The sequence below is a fragment of the Pipistrellus kuhlii genome, unplaced genomic scaffold, assembly GCF_014108245.1.
Source record: "Pipistrellus kuhlii isolate mPipKuh1 unplaced genomic scaffold, mPipKuh1.p scaffold_m20_p_9, whole genome shotgun sequence".
In the NCBI taxonomy this organism is placed as follows: domain Eukaryota; kingdom Metazoa; phylum Chordata; class Mammalia; order Chiroptera; family Vespertilionidae; genus Pipistrellus; species Pipistrellus kuhlii.
This window is the reverse complement of record NW_023425595.1, coordinates 406,256-420,650: the sequence shown is the minus strand read 5'-3', so window position 1 is coordinate 420,650 and position 14,395 is coordinate 406,256. Positions and strand designations below refer to the sequence as shown.

Here is a 14,395-nt window from a genome sequence, read left to right as displayed (position 1 = left end):
CGTTTGCATTTTATGAAGGAGGTGGGTGATTCCCTCAAAAGAAAAAGGTGGCTGCCCCATGAGTGGGGTCAGGTTCCCCTAACCGTGTGGTGGAAGAAGTAGGGAGTCCCTTTTGTCTCACGGAAGGATTTACCCACGACCTTCCTCTCCGAGCCGGAGCACCCCACCCGGAGCCCTCCTTGTGCACCTTCCTAAGAGTCTGCCTTATTCCCAAAAGCGCGACCAGCGGGCGAGCGGGAGTGCGGGGAACGCAGCTTCACGCCCACGAGTGTGCGCGCAGTGCGGGGAGGCCGGGCTGCAGAGCTCGCTCTGCATTCGTGGGCCGCCCTGCAGCGAGCGCCTGCGCCGCCCGGCCCGTGGGGGGCCTGGCTCACGCGCAGCGGGGGGCGTCAGACACCACCTGGGCAGCACCGGGTGAGTGGTGAGCAACACAGGCCGCAGAGGAGGCGGGCATCCTTCAGAGCAAGTGGCATGTCCACCCCTGGCCAGGGAGGACAGGCCGCCGGCTCCCGGGTCCCGATGGCAGGGAGAGAGACCAGAGACGTCCAGGTGCGGCTTGGGAGCGCCAGAGAGGCTGGGACGGCTGGAGGGTGGTGGGAGAGGGACAGGGCAGGATGGTGGGGGGGTGCAGGACCTTGAGGACAAGAGGAGGAACTTGGGTTTATGCTCAGAGAGAGGGCAGGGAAGGGCGTGTTCTGGAGTGGCTATAGGTCAGAAAGGCCGGTGTGGAGCCAGAGTAGCACAGGGCCAGAGGGCAAGCTCAGGGCTGGACCTAGGAGCAGGGGGCAGGCTCCAGGGAACTTCAGGAACAGCAGGACAGGGCTGGGACCTGCCCTCCTGGAGGCCTGGGGAGGCCCCAGCTATCCACCGATTTCTTGACTCACTCCTCATCAAAGGACTTGCCACTACCTGCTTCAGGCTCCTCCATTCCAGGCTCTGAGGCGGGCCTTGTGCACTATAATTAAATGAAATAATGCAGTACTTCGAACAACGTAAGTGGGCCCCAAAGTCTCCAATTACTATAACTCCTAACCCAGCAAATTCAACCTTTTTTATTTCATGGCACAGATAAACTAATTACTAAAACTCTGCAGCACAATACCCCCCCCAAAAAAAATTATATATATATATATATATATATATATATATATTTTTTTTGCCAAAACTCTGCAGCACACACAAAAAAGTACAATCTTGATTCATTCACACCAGATGACTATTGTGTTGCCTGTCATATTTTGACAATTTAAGGGAAAAAGAGGTCAGTGCAGGTATTGCATATTTTATTTTATTTTTATTACAGAGAGGAAGAGAGAGGGATAGAGCCAGAAACATTGATGAGAGAGAAACATTGATCAGCTGCCTCCTGCACACCTCCTACTGGGTCGGAATCGAACCCGGGACCCTTCAGTCTGTAGGCCAACGCTCTATCCACTGAGCCAAACCGATTTCGGTGATATTGCATATTTTAAAAATCCTAACATAATCCCCAGGGTTGAAGTCAGGAGAACTTCCTGAAGGAGGTGACATTTGAGGTCAGCCAGTCACCAAGGGCCAGGGGGCTGTCAGGAGGAGAGTGACCGAAACTTTGTATCAGTCTTACCATGGTAGAATTCCTAGATTTCACAGATTACCACCTTCCCCTTTGTCTTGGTAACCTTTTTGTGATTTAATTTTTAATGTTAACATTTCCAACCCATCTAGACATTTAAAAAATTAATATAAATCATTTCACAGATAACTCGACGACAGAGAGAAACATATAATGCACGCCCATGTGCCCATCAACCAGTTATTACCCCTTCCTTTTGGGAACAGACACAGAACTGCCAACTTTTCATTCTATCGGTATTGATTTTTAAAAACATCATTATTATCATGCTTTCATTAAAAGGAAGGACGTTTGTACACACACATACACTCAAGGAAGATGAACTCGAGGTAAAGAAAAGGCTTTTTAGTTGAATAAGCTCCTCTGGAGGACAAACACATCCCACACTGGCTCTCCTTTTGTGATGTTACCGGGCTCAGTCAGTCAAGCACTGGGGGAGGCCATGCTCTGGAGGGGACTGGGCTGCTACCAGGTCCGATAGGGAATTCTGGTGGGGTGTGACAGGTAGACACATTTTTTAAAATATATTTTATTGTTATTTTACAGAGAGGAAGAGAGAGGGATAGAGAGTTAGAAACAGCGATGAGGGAGAATCATCGATCAGCTGCCTCTTGCACACCCCCCACTAGGGATGGGCCCGCAACCAAGGTACATGCCCTTGACTCGCTCTATCCACTGAGCCAAACCGGTTTCGGTAGGGTAGACCCATTTTAACTTGGAAATTTAAAACTCTTCTGCCTCCTTTTTTTCCCCCACACTCAGATTCCATCTGGGAAGGAGGAGGACTTTTCTTTCCCATCATAGGAAAGTGGGTCGCTCAGGTGTCAGTAGAAAGGGAGCTGCTGGGATTGCTAACCATTAGGGCCACGGGTGAGCTTATGGGGAAAGTAGGGAAGTGGGCATTAGGGTGGAGGGAGACGTAGAAGGGTAAGAATCTGGGTGAGGACCTCCAGAGAGGAGGCAGCAAGGGTGGGACCAGCAAGAGGGTCCCCATGCTGTGAAGAACTAGCTGAGTGATTCTCGAGAAGGTATCCCCGAATGGCCAGGGGGGTGCCAAACCCTTCCCAACCACCCAGGTTTGTCAGGGACAGCACCTTCCCCATTACCACATCCTGCTTCCCCACTGTCCTGCCTGGCAGGGGACATGCCCGAGAACTGGCCACATGGGTTTTGTCTGGCTACCCAGGACAGCCATCAACCCCGGGCTGCGGGACCCGGACAGGGAGGAGCCCCCCACCCGTCCTGGGACGGAGGGTCACGGGTGTCGCCGCAGAGGTACTGGAGGGAAGGGACAAGTGCGTTTGGCCAGGTTGAGTAGCACTAATAGTCCATTAGTAATTTTTTAAAAATATATTTTATTAATTTTTTACAGAGAGGAAGAGAGAGGGATAGAGAGAGCCAGAAACATCGATGAGAGAGAAACATCTATCAGCTGCCTCTTACACAGCCCCCACTGGGGATGTGCCCGCAACCAAGGTACATGCCCTTGACCGGAATCGAACCTGGGACCTTTCAGTTGGCAGGCTGACGCTCTATCCACGGAGCCAAACCGGTTTTGGCTCCACTAGTAATTTTTACTGGATAAAGGAATGATTGGCCCTCCTGGTTTGGCTCCGTGGATAGAGTGTCAGCCCAACCAGGGACCCTTGTCCGCGGTTCAGGTCCAGCCAAGGGCATGCACCTCAGCTGCTGGCCCCCCTGGAAGGGGCGCGTGCAGGAGTTAACCAATCAATGTGTCTCTCTCACATCGAAATTTCTATCTCTCCCTCTCCCTCCTACTCTCTCTGAAAAATCGATGGAAAAGTATCCTCAAGTGAGGATTAATCAAAATAAATAATAAAATGAAAAAAATATATATTTTTAAAAGGAATGATTGAACGGATGAATGGGGAAAAAATCTAGCTTCTTTTTGGTTTCCTTAACTACCAATGGAGGATACCCTCTGCCTCGCTGGTCTGCTGTGAAGTTTAAATGGAAAAAGCTGGGTTCGCCGAAACCAGTTTGGCTCAGTGGAGAGAGCGTCCGTCTGCGGGTTGGAGGGTCCCAGGTTCAATTCCTGTACATTGACACATCCCCCGTGGGGGGTGTGCAGGAGACAGCTGGTCGATGTTTCTCTCTCATCGATGTTTCTAACTCTGTATCCCTCTCTCTTCCTCTCTGTGAAAAATCAATAAATTAAAAAAAAAAATAACTGGGTTCATTTCATCCTCTCATTTAAGACACAGCTCAGACATCACCTCCTCCAGGGAGCCTTCCCACCTGAACGTGCTACCCTAGACCCCCATGGCTTCGGAAACGGTCTGCCTCTGTCACTGGACTCAGGGCACCTTCGAGGGAGGACATCTGACGAATGTCCGGGTCCCCTGGCATGTGACGCGGGTGCAGGGCCCTGCACACAGCGGTGCCTGCGGGAGGCTGACAGGTTTACTCGACACATGACAGACCAGAGCAGGCTGTCCTCCGCTCCCTCTAGCTGACCAGTTGGCGGGAAAGCGTCCAGGGGAGGGAGTGACCTCTGGCCACCAGATGGCACCCCTAGCCATGCAGTGGCTCTATCAGGGCTGGATTGGGAACAAGGGGACTGAGGGGGAGGGCTGCGATGGGGGACTCCCACACAGGCCCCCGGGGGTCAGCAGCCCAGGCCACTCCTGCCCCAGCCTGGTCCCTGGCAGGCCCCAGCGGACTGAAGGGCCGCTGGGTAGGAGAAGGGAGCGGGTGTGCTCCGGGAGACCCCCAAGGCATGAGTGAAGGGCAGGCCTCCTGAGGGACCCCTGCCAGCAGCCACTGCTTCCGAGTCGGCGAAAGTGGCCTGCACTTCCTGCTTGGCTGCCCAGGCGTAGATGGGTGCTTGAATGAGCACCTCAGGGTGTGTGCTCCAACCTGGAAGAACAGGAATCCTGGGCGCTGGGCAGCTCTGCGGGGCGGAGAGCCGAGCTCCCACCAAGGACCTGCTCCCTGCCGGGCAGCCTGGGCGAGGCGTCCCCACAGGCGTTTATCTCCTGGGAGCCTTCCAGCAGTCCGAGGGGTGGTGACGGCCCCTTTCTTAACAGATGGGGCCAGCTGGCCTGCCCAGGGGCAGATCCGACCCCACCTGCTGGCCACGGGGCCGTGAGCACGGGTCCCGCTAGGGGCCCCGTGGCTGAGCTCCCCCGCGGTTGCTTTGTACCGACCACGGGTTGCCCGTCCCCGGCACCCACCCTCCGTCAGCGGCAGGAGCGTCCGCAGTCAGGGGCCAGGGGAGGCGATTCCTGCAGGGCCAGCCAGGAGCCAGGCAGTCTCGGAGTGCTGAGGGCCTCTGCCTTCCCACCGCCTCGGCGCCAGGGCTCCAGGACCCAGTGTGTCCTGGGACCCCCTCGTGGGAGGCCGTCCGGCAGCTGGTCCATTCACTTCGCTGTCACCTCTGTTCGCAGGCCCTGGAGGGGGACGGCTCGGGGTCCTGTTGGGAGGCCTTCCTTCCAGATCTCTGCTCGGACTCCAATGGAGAGTGCTCCCCGCACTCTGCGTGGGGCGTCTCCCGTGACCCACCCGGGACATCCCAGTTAGGGTCAGGCCCTTCCCAGCTGCCCCCGGCCCCAGGGGAACAGCCCAGCGTCGTGATAACACTCCATTACTTGCCGACTTCTCCATCTCCTTCCACAGGTGGGGACCCCGGGGGCAGGAGCCAGGCCTCACCTAGCGGGCTCCTCCCGTACTACCCAGACGGGCACATCGCAAACCCCCCCGCCCCCAGCGTTCACTGAGGGCCGGGAAGCAGGGGCCCGGGCAGGCTTGGGGCTTTCTTCCCTGGGGGGAGTGTGGCCTGGCAGCCCCATCCCATCCGCTGTGTCCACGTGGATGGCAGGACCCCGAGGGGCTCCTAGTCCCCAGCATGGTCTTGATGGGCACAGCCGCGCGGGTTGGCACACACAGGTCGGAGGGTGGCAGAGACTGGCCAGGCACAGCCCCAAAGCCCAGCTATTGAACCTGCAAAACCTATTAAAACCTATTAAAACTAGCCGGGACCGGTTTGGCTCAGTGGATAGAGCGTCGGCCTGCGGACTGAAACGTCCCGGGTTCGATTCCGGGCAAGGGCATGTACCTTGGTTGCAGGCACATCCCCAGTAGGGAGTGTGCAAGAGGCAGCTGATCGATGATTCTCTCTCATCGATGTTTCTAACTCTCTATCCCTCCCTCGTCCTCTGTGAAAAATCAATAAAAAATATATATTTAAAAAAAAAAACACCTATTAAAACTTACTAAATTAAAACACAGGGCCTCCTTCTCAAAAGTTGTTTGTAGGTAATTTCAGGATGGGAACAGCCGAGACGAAGCCAAGCCTGGGGCCCCTTATGGCTGCAGCCACGACACCGGCCCTGCCCGCTGGCCTTTGCCCCCCCCCCCCCCCCCCCCGGGAGCCTGGTGAAGCAAGACGCCTGTGCCCAGGAGGGCAGAGGCTGTCCAGGGCAGGGCCAAGCAAAGGTCGGAGTTCACTCCGTGGGGACACTCCCCGCTAATGCACACCTGGCACCCAAGAAGGCCGGTGACCTTAAAAAAAAAAAAAAGGGTTTATAAACATGTTCTCCACTGTACAGAGTCTCCCCAGCCCTGCCCACCCACTCCTTGTCCACATCTCTCACGCTGTTTAAAAATCCCAACTATATTTTATTTCTTAAATCATAAAATATATTTTTTTCTTTGTTCATATTTAAAACTATGTACAGGGGCGCAGAGCGGCCGGCTGGCCCGGCCGAGGTCAGGACGAGTCCGTGCAGGGGGACGGCGGGGGCGGGAAGAGGTGGAAGTAGCTCCTCTCCGTTGCGGGCGAGGGCGGGCAGCTGTCCTCCGCCGACAGGTACTGGCTGTGGGGCGTGGGCGGGGGCGGGTAGGGGTCAGAGTCCGAGTTCAGGTCCAGGTAGTACTTGCTGGCCTTCCAGCGGCTGGCGCTGTAGTCGCTGTCGCACACGTCCGTGCTGCAGGGCGTCGTCGGGGGCGCTATGCCGCGGATGATGTAGGGCCTGGGCGGGACAAAGGAAGGCGAGTGGGACGTGATCTGAGGACCCGATGGGCACGGGGGGTCCCCCGGCCATGTGGCCCCTGCACCTCCACATCCCCCCCTCTGAGTAGGCATGCCTCCGCCTCCCCAGCGGGGCTCCGGGGCCCGGCCCCCCGGCAGCACGGCAGCCCCAGGCCACAGCCACCTTCACGGAGAACAAGGCCGGCAGAGCCTACCAGGCTGACCTCGGGTAACTGACTGAACCTCTCTCAGCTTCCGCTCCTCGCGGATCAAACGGGGAGAGCGAAGCAGCACCCATCTCAAAAGCGACGTGAGAGGGTGAAATGAGATTCTGCGTAGAAAATGCTCGACAACCAGTCCCCCTCCTATGCGGTCACTCTGGCTTGGACCGGTCCCATCTTGAGGTAAAGAAACCTGCCCCCAGAGGTGCCACCCAGCCGTCCTCCTGGAGGGCATTGCCGCCCAGGCGCCGCCTGCACACTGAGCCCTGGGTCGGGCTGCCCCGTGGCCTGAGTGTGGGGCTGGGACCCTGGTGTGCGTCTGAGCCCCAGTTCCAGGCCACGGGGGGGCTTCCAGGGGCAGGAAGGAGGAGCCAGCACCCAAGGGCCAGCGAGGGGTGCCTGGTGCCGAGGAAAGTGTAGCAGGAGGATTCCCCTCACGGGACCCCGAGGGCAGAAAGGGACCCCGACAAACAGTGGGAGGGGAAGAGGTGTCAGAGGTGACACCCAAATCCGGGCAGAACACGGCATGGGGGGGGGATTCCAGAGACTGAGGGGCAGTGGCCTAGGAGGCTGCAGGGGACAGACCCTGACTGAGGCGCTGGGGAGCCACTGCGGGTCCTGGAACAAGGCAGTGACCAGCAAAGAGGTGTCTCTCTCCAGAGACTGGTATCGCTCCTGCTCGGCCCGGAGTTCCCGAAATGGCCACTAGGTGGCAGGGGACGCCTGGGTCAGTCTCCACTGTGCCAGTGACTCAGTGGAGAAGGAGGGGCCTCCAACACTGCAGAGCTTCTGCCTGCACCTGGGCTGCCTGGGGATGTGCCAGAGCCCACCCCACCCACCCCATCAGGTAGCTCACTTGGGGTGAGGGGCCCAGTGCACCTGGAGCCCCGCTGGCTGAGACCACCACCCCACCCCAGGCCGTGACTGGCCCCTGGACACAGACCAGCACACCGAATCCCACTTCTCAACCTCCTCAAGTGCCCCTTTTCCCACCAAGGGAGATGGGGCCTGTGACCCCAATGTAGACCCCGTGGAGGATGATAGTGGGGGGCAAGGTGGAGCCAACCGCGCACTCATACATGTGATCCCCGACGTCCCTCCCAGGGTCCCACAGCCAGACCCAGTCAGTCAGACCACGGAGCCGGAAGCTCGGCCCTATGCATGGGCCTTCCCGGGCGGTGGGACCAGCCATGCCAAGGTCGGAATGAGTGGGAGCATTCTCCCAGGCCCCATCTGCCTGCCCCAGCTTCAGAGCCGCTCGGAACGTGGGGCCCATCGGGTTTCTGGCCTCACCCCGCAGGCCCGGTCCTCTGGTGTGGAGGGCGGCCGGCGAGGAGGAGAGCGGGAGGAGGACTGGGTGCCTCGTGTGCTCCCGACCACCCCGGACCTCTCCCAGGTTCTCCCTCCGAGGCTGTGCCGGGACCGCATACCTGTAGGGCCTGGCGGGGGCGGGAATGTTTGAAGAGTAGAACACGTCCACGTTGTACAGGGAGGGGTCGGTGGCGGGGGACGGCGGGGGGTTCAGGATCTGCGGAGAGCCACGCGGGGGTCACAGGGGCCGGTGCAGCTGGTGACCCTCCACCCACCGCCGGGTCTCCTGGAGCAGGAGGTGCGGGTCCCGACTGCACGGACCGGCCCCCTGGCCCGGTGAGGAACGTCCCCTGCGTGGGCCACGGTTGCCTGGCCTCTGAAATGGGGCTGAGAAGACCTCTTCCCCAGCCAGGGTCGGCCCTGACACCTGGAGGTCACCACAAGAAGGACCAGGCCCTTCCCCTGCCCTCAGAACCCAAAGCCCAGCTCCTGGCTCAATGAAGCAAGAGGTTGCCAGTTCGATTCCCGGTCACGGCATGGGCTTGGTTCCCCTAGGGCACATGTGTCAAACACAAGGCCCGCGGGCCAAATCCGTGCCGCCAGGCCTTGCAATGTGGCCCGCACCGCGCTGTCATCACTGCACTCCGCTGCGTTTCCATCACAATGACAGTTTATGACTGTTCAGTAAACCATTCGGCCCGCGATTTAGGCTGGATTTTAGATTTTGGCCCCTTCTCTGATTGAGTTCGACACCCCTACCCTAGGGGCATGCAGGAGGCAGCCGATCAACAATGTTTCTCTCTGCCAAAACCGGTTTGGCTCAGTGGATAGAGCGCCGGCCTGCAGACTCAAGGGTCCCGGGTTCGATTCCAGTTAAGGGCATGTACCTTGGTTGCGGGCACATCCCCCGTAGGGGGTGTGCAGGAGGCAGCTGATCAAAGTTTCTCTCTCATTGACTTTTCTTTTTTTTCCTTTTTCTTTTTTTAAAATATATTTTATTGATTTTTTTTTACAGAGAGGAGAAGAGAGGGATAGAGAGCTAGAAACGTGAGAGCTAGGCTAAACATGAGAAATTCGGTCCTCTGATTCTGAAAGAAATGGAGTCACAAGAAATTCACCAGGAAATTCAGGAACTGGATTGTTATGATGATGTTCCAGAAGATGATGACATGATTGTCATTGAATAAATGAGTAAATTCTTGATACTGTAGGATTCACAGTTTGTCTGGTTTGTGTTGACAACTACCATACTAGTGTACTGTATACAGGTAATAAATTTCCTTTATTTTCATTTAACAATAAATGTGTACCGTATTCTTCTTCATGGGAAAAATAAGACATCCCCTGAAAATAAGACCTAGCGCATCTTTGGGAGCAAAAATTAATATAAGACACTGTCTTATTTTCGGGGAAACAGGGTGGACAGACAGTGCAGAAGAGAGACTGCGCCGGGACAGTGAAATGCCTACCAGCAGCCTAGGAGGTGGGGTGATTTGTGTGTGGTTCCCAGATTACCCCCAATAAAGGGGGAGTGCCTTTTTCTAGACACAAGGCAGTGTTACCGAAGAGAAAGACGGCAGGCGTGTGGGGGAGGAGGGAGAACTCCCTGTGGTGGAACAGCTCATTGGTCCAGGAATCCTGAGGTCCCACCCAGCCCGGCCTCCCCCGCCCCACTCACCGGCGGGTACAGCGTGGCCTTGGTGCTGGAGGAGCTGCTGGACGAGGCCCCGGTGACGTGGTTCCGGTCGTAGAGGGGCACCCCGCCCCGGCCCCCCATCAGGCTCACGGAGCTCATCATGGACTTGCCGCAGGAGATGCCTGCGGGGGGAGGGGACAGGGCAGGGCAGGCCGGGGCACCCCACAGACACAGCGGCCCTCCCCAGCTCCGGCCGCCACCAGACCCAGGTCCAGGGGAGCACGTCCGCCCTGCCCAGGCCCGCTGCCCACCGCCAGTGCGAGCCTCATCTGCAAAACGGGGAGACCCACAGACCTCCCCCAGGGGCCACTGCGGGCCTGGGGAGTGGACTCCGAGGGCTCAGGAGAGGGTCCCTGGCGCAGAGAGAGCCCCGTTCTCCGGGGACGGCTGCGAGGGTGACCAAGCCGCTCCCTTGGGCCTCCCGGAGCTCTGGAGAAACCCCTGACCACCCCCAGCCCCACCCCCAGGCAGAACCGGGCCTCAGCTGCACACAGACGTCAGGGTCCCAGCAAGGCCGGCTCTGGGCAGGGGGACAGGACAGGAAGGAGGGCCCCACGGCCGGGCAGGCACTGAGGAAGCCCCAGGTGGCCCTGGAGATGACCTCAGTGACCCTCTCGGGGCTGAGCACTGACGGATCCCACCTTCCTGGCCACACCATGATGTGAACCGTGTGCCCCAGCCTGGCAGTGCCCCCTGGGAACCCACACCTGTGGCCTCTCAGCTCCCTGCGGCTGGTGGGCTACACCTCACTGTGCTTTTAACTGCAGCCACAGCCCTAACTGCGCTCAGGACAAAACTGCTGCTTGTTATATACCCAGTGAGCCCTTCGATTCTAGAGAGAAGCGAAGCGCGCGCGCGCGCGCGCGCACACACACACACACACAAACACACCTCGTCGCCCCGCTGTTCCCAAACACTCAAGACATGCTCCAGCTGAAACCGGTTTGGCTCAGTGGACAGAGTGTCGGTCTGTGGACTGAAGGTCCCGGGTTCAATTCCAGTCAAGGGCATGTATAATACATTGGTGGAGGGCGTGCAGGAGGCAGCTGGTTAATAATTCTCTCTCATCGACGTTTCTAACTCTCTATCCCTTTCCCTTCCTCTCTATAAAAAAAATCAATAAAATATATTTTTTTTAAAAAGAAAAAGAAGAAGACATGCTCCACAAGAGCACTAAAAGCCTGGGCTGGGTATCTCAGCGGTCAGAGCTTGGTTCGGATGCGCCAAGATGGCCAGTTCAATCCCAGGTCAGGGCACATACAAGAATCAACGAATGGATGCATAAATACGTGGAACAACAAACTGATGCTTCTCTCCCTCTTCCCCTCAAAAATGAAAAAAGATCAGTAAAAATTATTTATTTATTTTTTACAGAGAGGAAGGGAGCTAGAGAGCTAGAAACGTCGATGAGAAACATCGACCAGCTGCCTCCTGCACACCCCCTACCGGGGATGTGCCCGCAACCAAGGTACATGCCCTTGACCGGAATCGAACCTGGGACCTTTCAATCCGCAGACGGACGCTCTACCGCTGAGCCAAACCAGTTTCGGCAGTAAAAATTATTTTTTTAAAAAGGACTACGGAAGGTCACATCCAAAGAGCGTGCCCACCCCTCCAAGGCCAAAGGACGGGCCGTAGCTGTGCAGCCTCTGCACTGAAAGCTCTGATGCCAAGCAGCTCAGCAGGGGAGCCCGAGAGCTGTGATCGACTAGCGATGTCTGCCACACGCCTGCCGTGGGGCATGGCGGCAGCCTTCCTGACCCACTCGCCCGCACCCTGCCCAGACCATGCCCCCCTCTGCCCAGGGCCCGCCCGCCTCAGCTCCTCACCTGGGAAGGGCCTGTGCTGGGAGGTGCCCGGGGCGATGAAGTTGAGGGGCACGTGGGGGGTCCCGCTGACGTACTCGTGCGGGAAGGGCCCGCTGGCCCCCGTGTAGCGCTGGCACACCACCCGCTGGCAGACGAAGTAGACGCCGCCCATGACGAAGAGCGAGAGGATGATGCCGATGACGGGCCCGATGGCGCTGCTGTGGGCCGGGCCGTCGTCCAGGGGCGGCTTGTTGATCTCTGCCAGGGGACAGGCAGGAAGAGGGGGTCAGCGCTGGCTGCCAAGCAGCAGGCTCCCCTGGGGGTGGACACTGTGGGCCCCGGAGGAACTGGTCCTGCCTGCAGCCAGCACTCAGGGCCGGAGGGCCGGAAGGAGGGGATGCTGGGGTGCTGGGGCCGGGAAGCCATGCTAACCTCGGTACCACCCACCCACTGCCCCCTGGCCTTCCTGGAGCGCCCTCCTTCCCTCCTACCCCTCCTCTTCCTCCACTTGGCTAAGCTCTAATGTATACCCCAAGAGCCCCTTAGCAGTGACTGCCCACAGCAGCCTCACGCCCATCCCCCTTTGTCCGAGGTTCTCGGTGACGGCTGGAAGTACACAGTTGCTCCCATGAGTCATGAGCTGGGCCAGGAGGCCCGTGAGGCTGGTTCCAGGACTGACAGCCAGGCAGCGGGCATGGGACAGGCAGAAGGAACCCAGTGTCTCCTAGCCCTGTGGTCGGCAAACGGCGGCTCACAAGCCACATGCGGCTCTTTGGCCTCTGGAGTGTGGCTCTTCCACAAAATACCACGTGTAAGTGTAAACAATTGGGCTCTCAAAAGAAATGTCAATCGTTGTCCCGCTGATATCTGGCTCTGTGGACCAATGAGTTTGCCGCCCACTGTCCCAGCCCATCGAGCAGTGGACTTCGCCTGTGCAGAGGGGCTGGGCTCACAGGGGCGCCAGGGGCCCAGGGCCTTCACAGAAATCCCGTGGCAGGGCCCGGACATAGGGGCCTCGGCCCAGCCCTATGCCAGGAGCCGGCTCGGGCTGCCGAGGTGCGTGCAGGGGTCCTCGGAGCGTGTGAGCTGGGGGGAGAGGTGCTCCCTGGGCTTCTGAGCCAAGGGGGCCTGGGACGCTCGCTGTCTTTGATTCAGACAGAACAGGAGCTGGAATCTGGGCTCTCGACTCAACATGGGCACAGCTCTGGCGAGGGGAAGCCTGCTGCTGCCTCACCGATGCCACAGGCCGAGGTGCCCGGGCAGGAGCGGGACAGTTTGCACTCAGGCCGAACCGGGCACCTGCGTGTGCCTTCTCCCGAGGGGGCCTGCCCCTGCACCTCTCCCGGCGGGAACACCCCCAGCTCACGGTCTCCCTCTCCCCTCGGCTCAGCTGCCCCGCCTCCTCCGCTCCAGGAAGGCGCCCCCGCCTGCTGGCAAGGCCCAGGACTCGCGGCCTCGCTGCCCCCCGTCCGCTTCTCCCTTCTGGACCCCAACTCCGAGGCGGAGCCTCAGCACCGGGGGGACCCCGCTCACCACACATGAGCTCGTCGGAGCCGTCGATGCAGTCGGGGAAGGAGTCGCACTGCTGCTTGATGAGGATGCACTGGCCGCTGGCGCAGCGGAACTGGTTGGGCAGGCAGAGGGCTGCGGGAGGGAAGCTCGCACTCAGAGAGGGCAGAGGGCGCGGCGTGGCTCCCTGCCCCGCCGCCCGGGACCCCACGGAGAGCTGGGCTCCAAGTGTAGAGGGACACACGGGACCCCTTCCAGGCTGGGTAGGGAGATGGCAGACCTGGCCCTCGATGACCCTTGTCCCAAAGCTCCTGCAAGGCTGGGCTCAGGGCCGGCAGGGAAGAGAGGGTACTGATCAGGCTCCTTCCACGGCCCCAACAGCGCAGGGACTACCCAGTCCCCACCCCACGGCTCTCCCAGGGCACGGGAGGTGAGCCAGCTAGAGGATCGCCCAGCTTTGGATCCCTGGAGCAGGTGGGGGGGATGAGGGGGGATGGGGGATGGAGGGGCAGGTGATGTCTCAGCAGAGCGCAACTGTGAAGGCAAAGGCATCCGCACAAGTGACCGACGTGGCTCACAGCCTCTCGGGGGGAGGAAGAGAGAGGCTGGGTACCGACTGCTGCTGCCGCCCCCTTCCTGCACCCGAATGCTGCCAGGGAAGGAGCTGGAGTCCCACCAGGAAGGCAGCTGCCAGGGGCTCAGCCGTCGGCACACGTGCTATCCGAACTCCTACCTGCCCTGCCCGGGAGCCCGAGGACCACTTGGGAGGGAGGCTTGGGAACAGAGGGGGCGTCCGGAGCTGGCACCGGGGTGGCTGGGAGGTAGCATGTGCACCGGAAGACACGTTTACAATGGGATGGCTCCTCACGGGGCTCCTGCCGTCCCCATGATTGAGGCCGAGCACAGTGCTGGACGGGAAGGCGCAGCTGGCTCAGTACTTAGTCACTGGGGCCACCGGTCTCTATTCAGCTGCTTGATGCCGCTGTCCTAACACGAGACCGAAACCAATGAGCCTGCTGGGTCCCAATGAGCCAGGTGTGGTCTGGAGTTAGCCCGCAGGCCAGGGTGCCCGTCCCTGGCCTACAGCCTCCACCACAGTCCCAAAGCTGGACAGACTTCACCACGGCGACACGACAGGAACATCGAGGCCCATGGTCGGCAAGCCGCGGCTCGCGAGCCACGTGCGGCTCTTTGGCCCCTGGAGTGTGGCTCTTCCACAAAATACCACGGCCTGGGCGAGTCTAT

At 59.1% G+C, this 14,395-nt stretch overlaps 1 protein-coding gene across 3 annotated transcripts in view; it reads right to left on the bottom strand.

Annotated features, from left to right (window-relative positions):
• Positions 1-6,232: 6,232 nt before the first annotated feature.
• Positions 6,233-14,395, bottom strand: part of LRP5 (LDL receptor related protein 5) — a 72,238-nt gene continuing 64,075 nt past the window's right edge. For all 3 annotated transcript variants that reach the window (XM_036426275.2, XM_036426276.2, XM_045578116.1), the window contains exons 19-23: positions 13,175-13,285; positions 11,663-11,899; positions 9,816-9,955; positions 8,257-8,354; positions 6,233-6,606 (exon numbers count right to left, since the gene is read on the bottom strand). In XM_036426275.2, the coding sequence (XP_036282168.1) occupies positions 6,345-6,606; positions 8,257-8,354; positions 9,816-9,955; positions 11,663-11,899; positions 13,175-13,285 (848 nt within the window). In that variant the 3' untranslated portion in view covers positions 6,233-6,344. The remainder of the gene's footprint in view (positions 6,607-8,256; positions 8,355-9,815; positions 9,956-11,662; positions 11,900-13,174; positions 13,286-14,395) is intronic.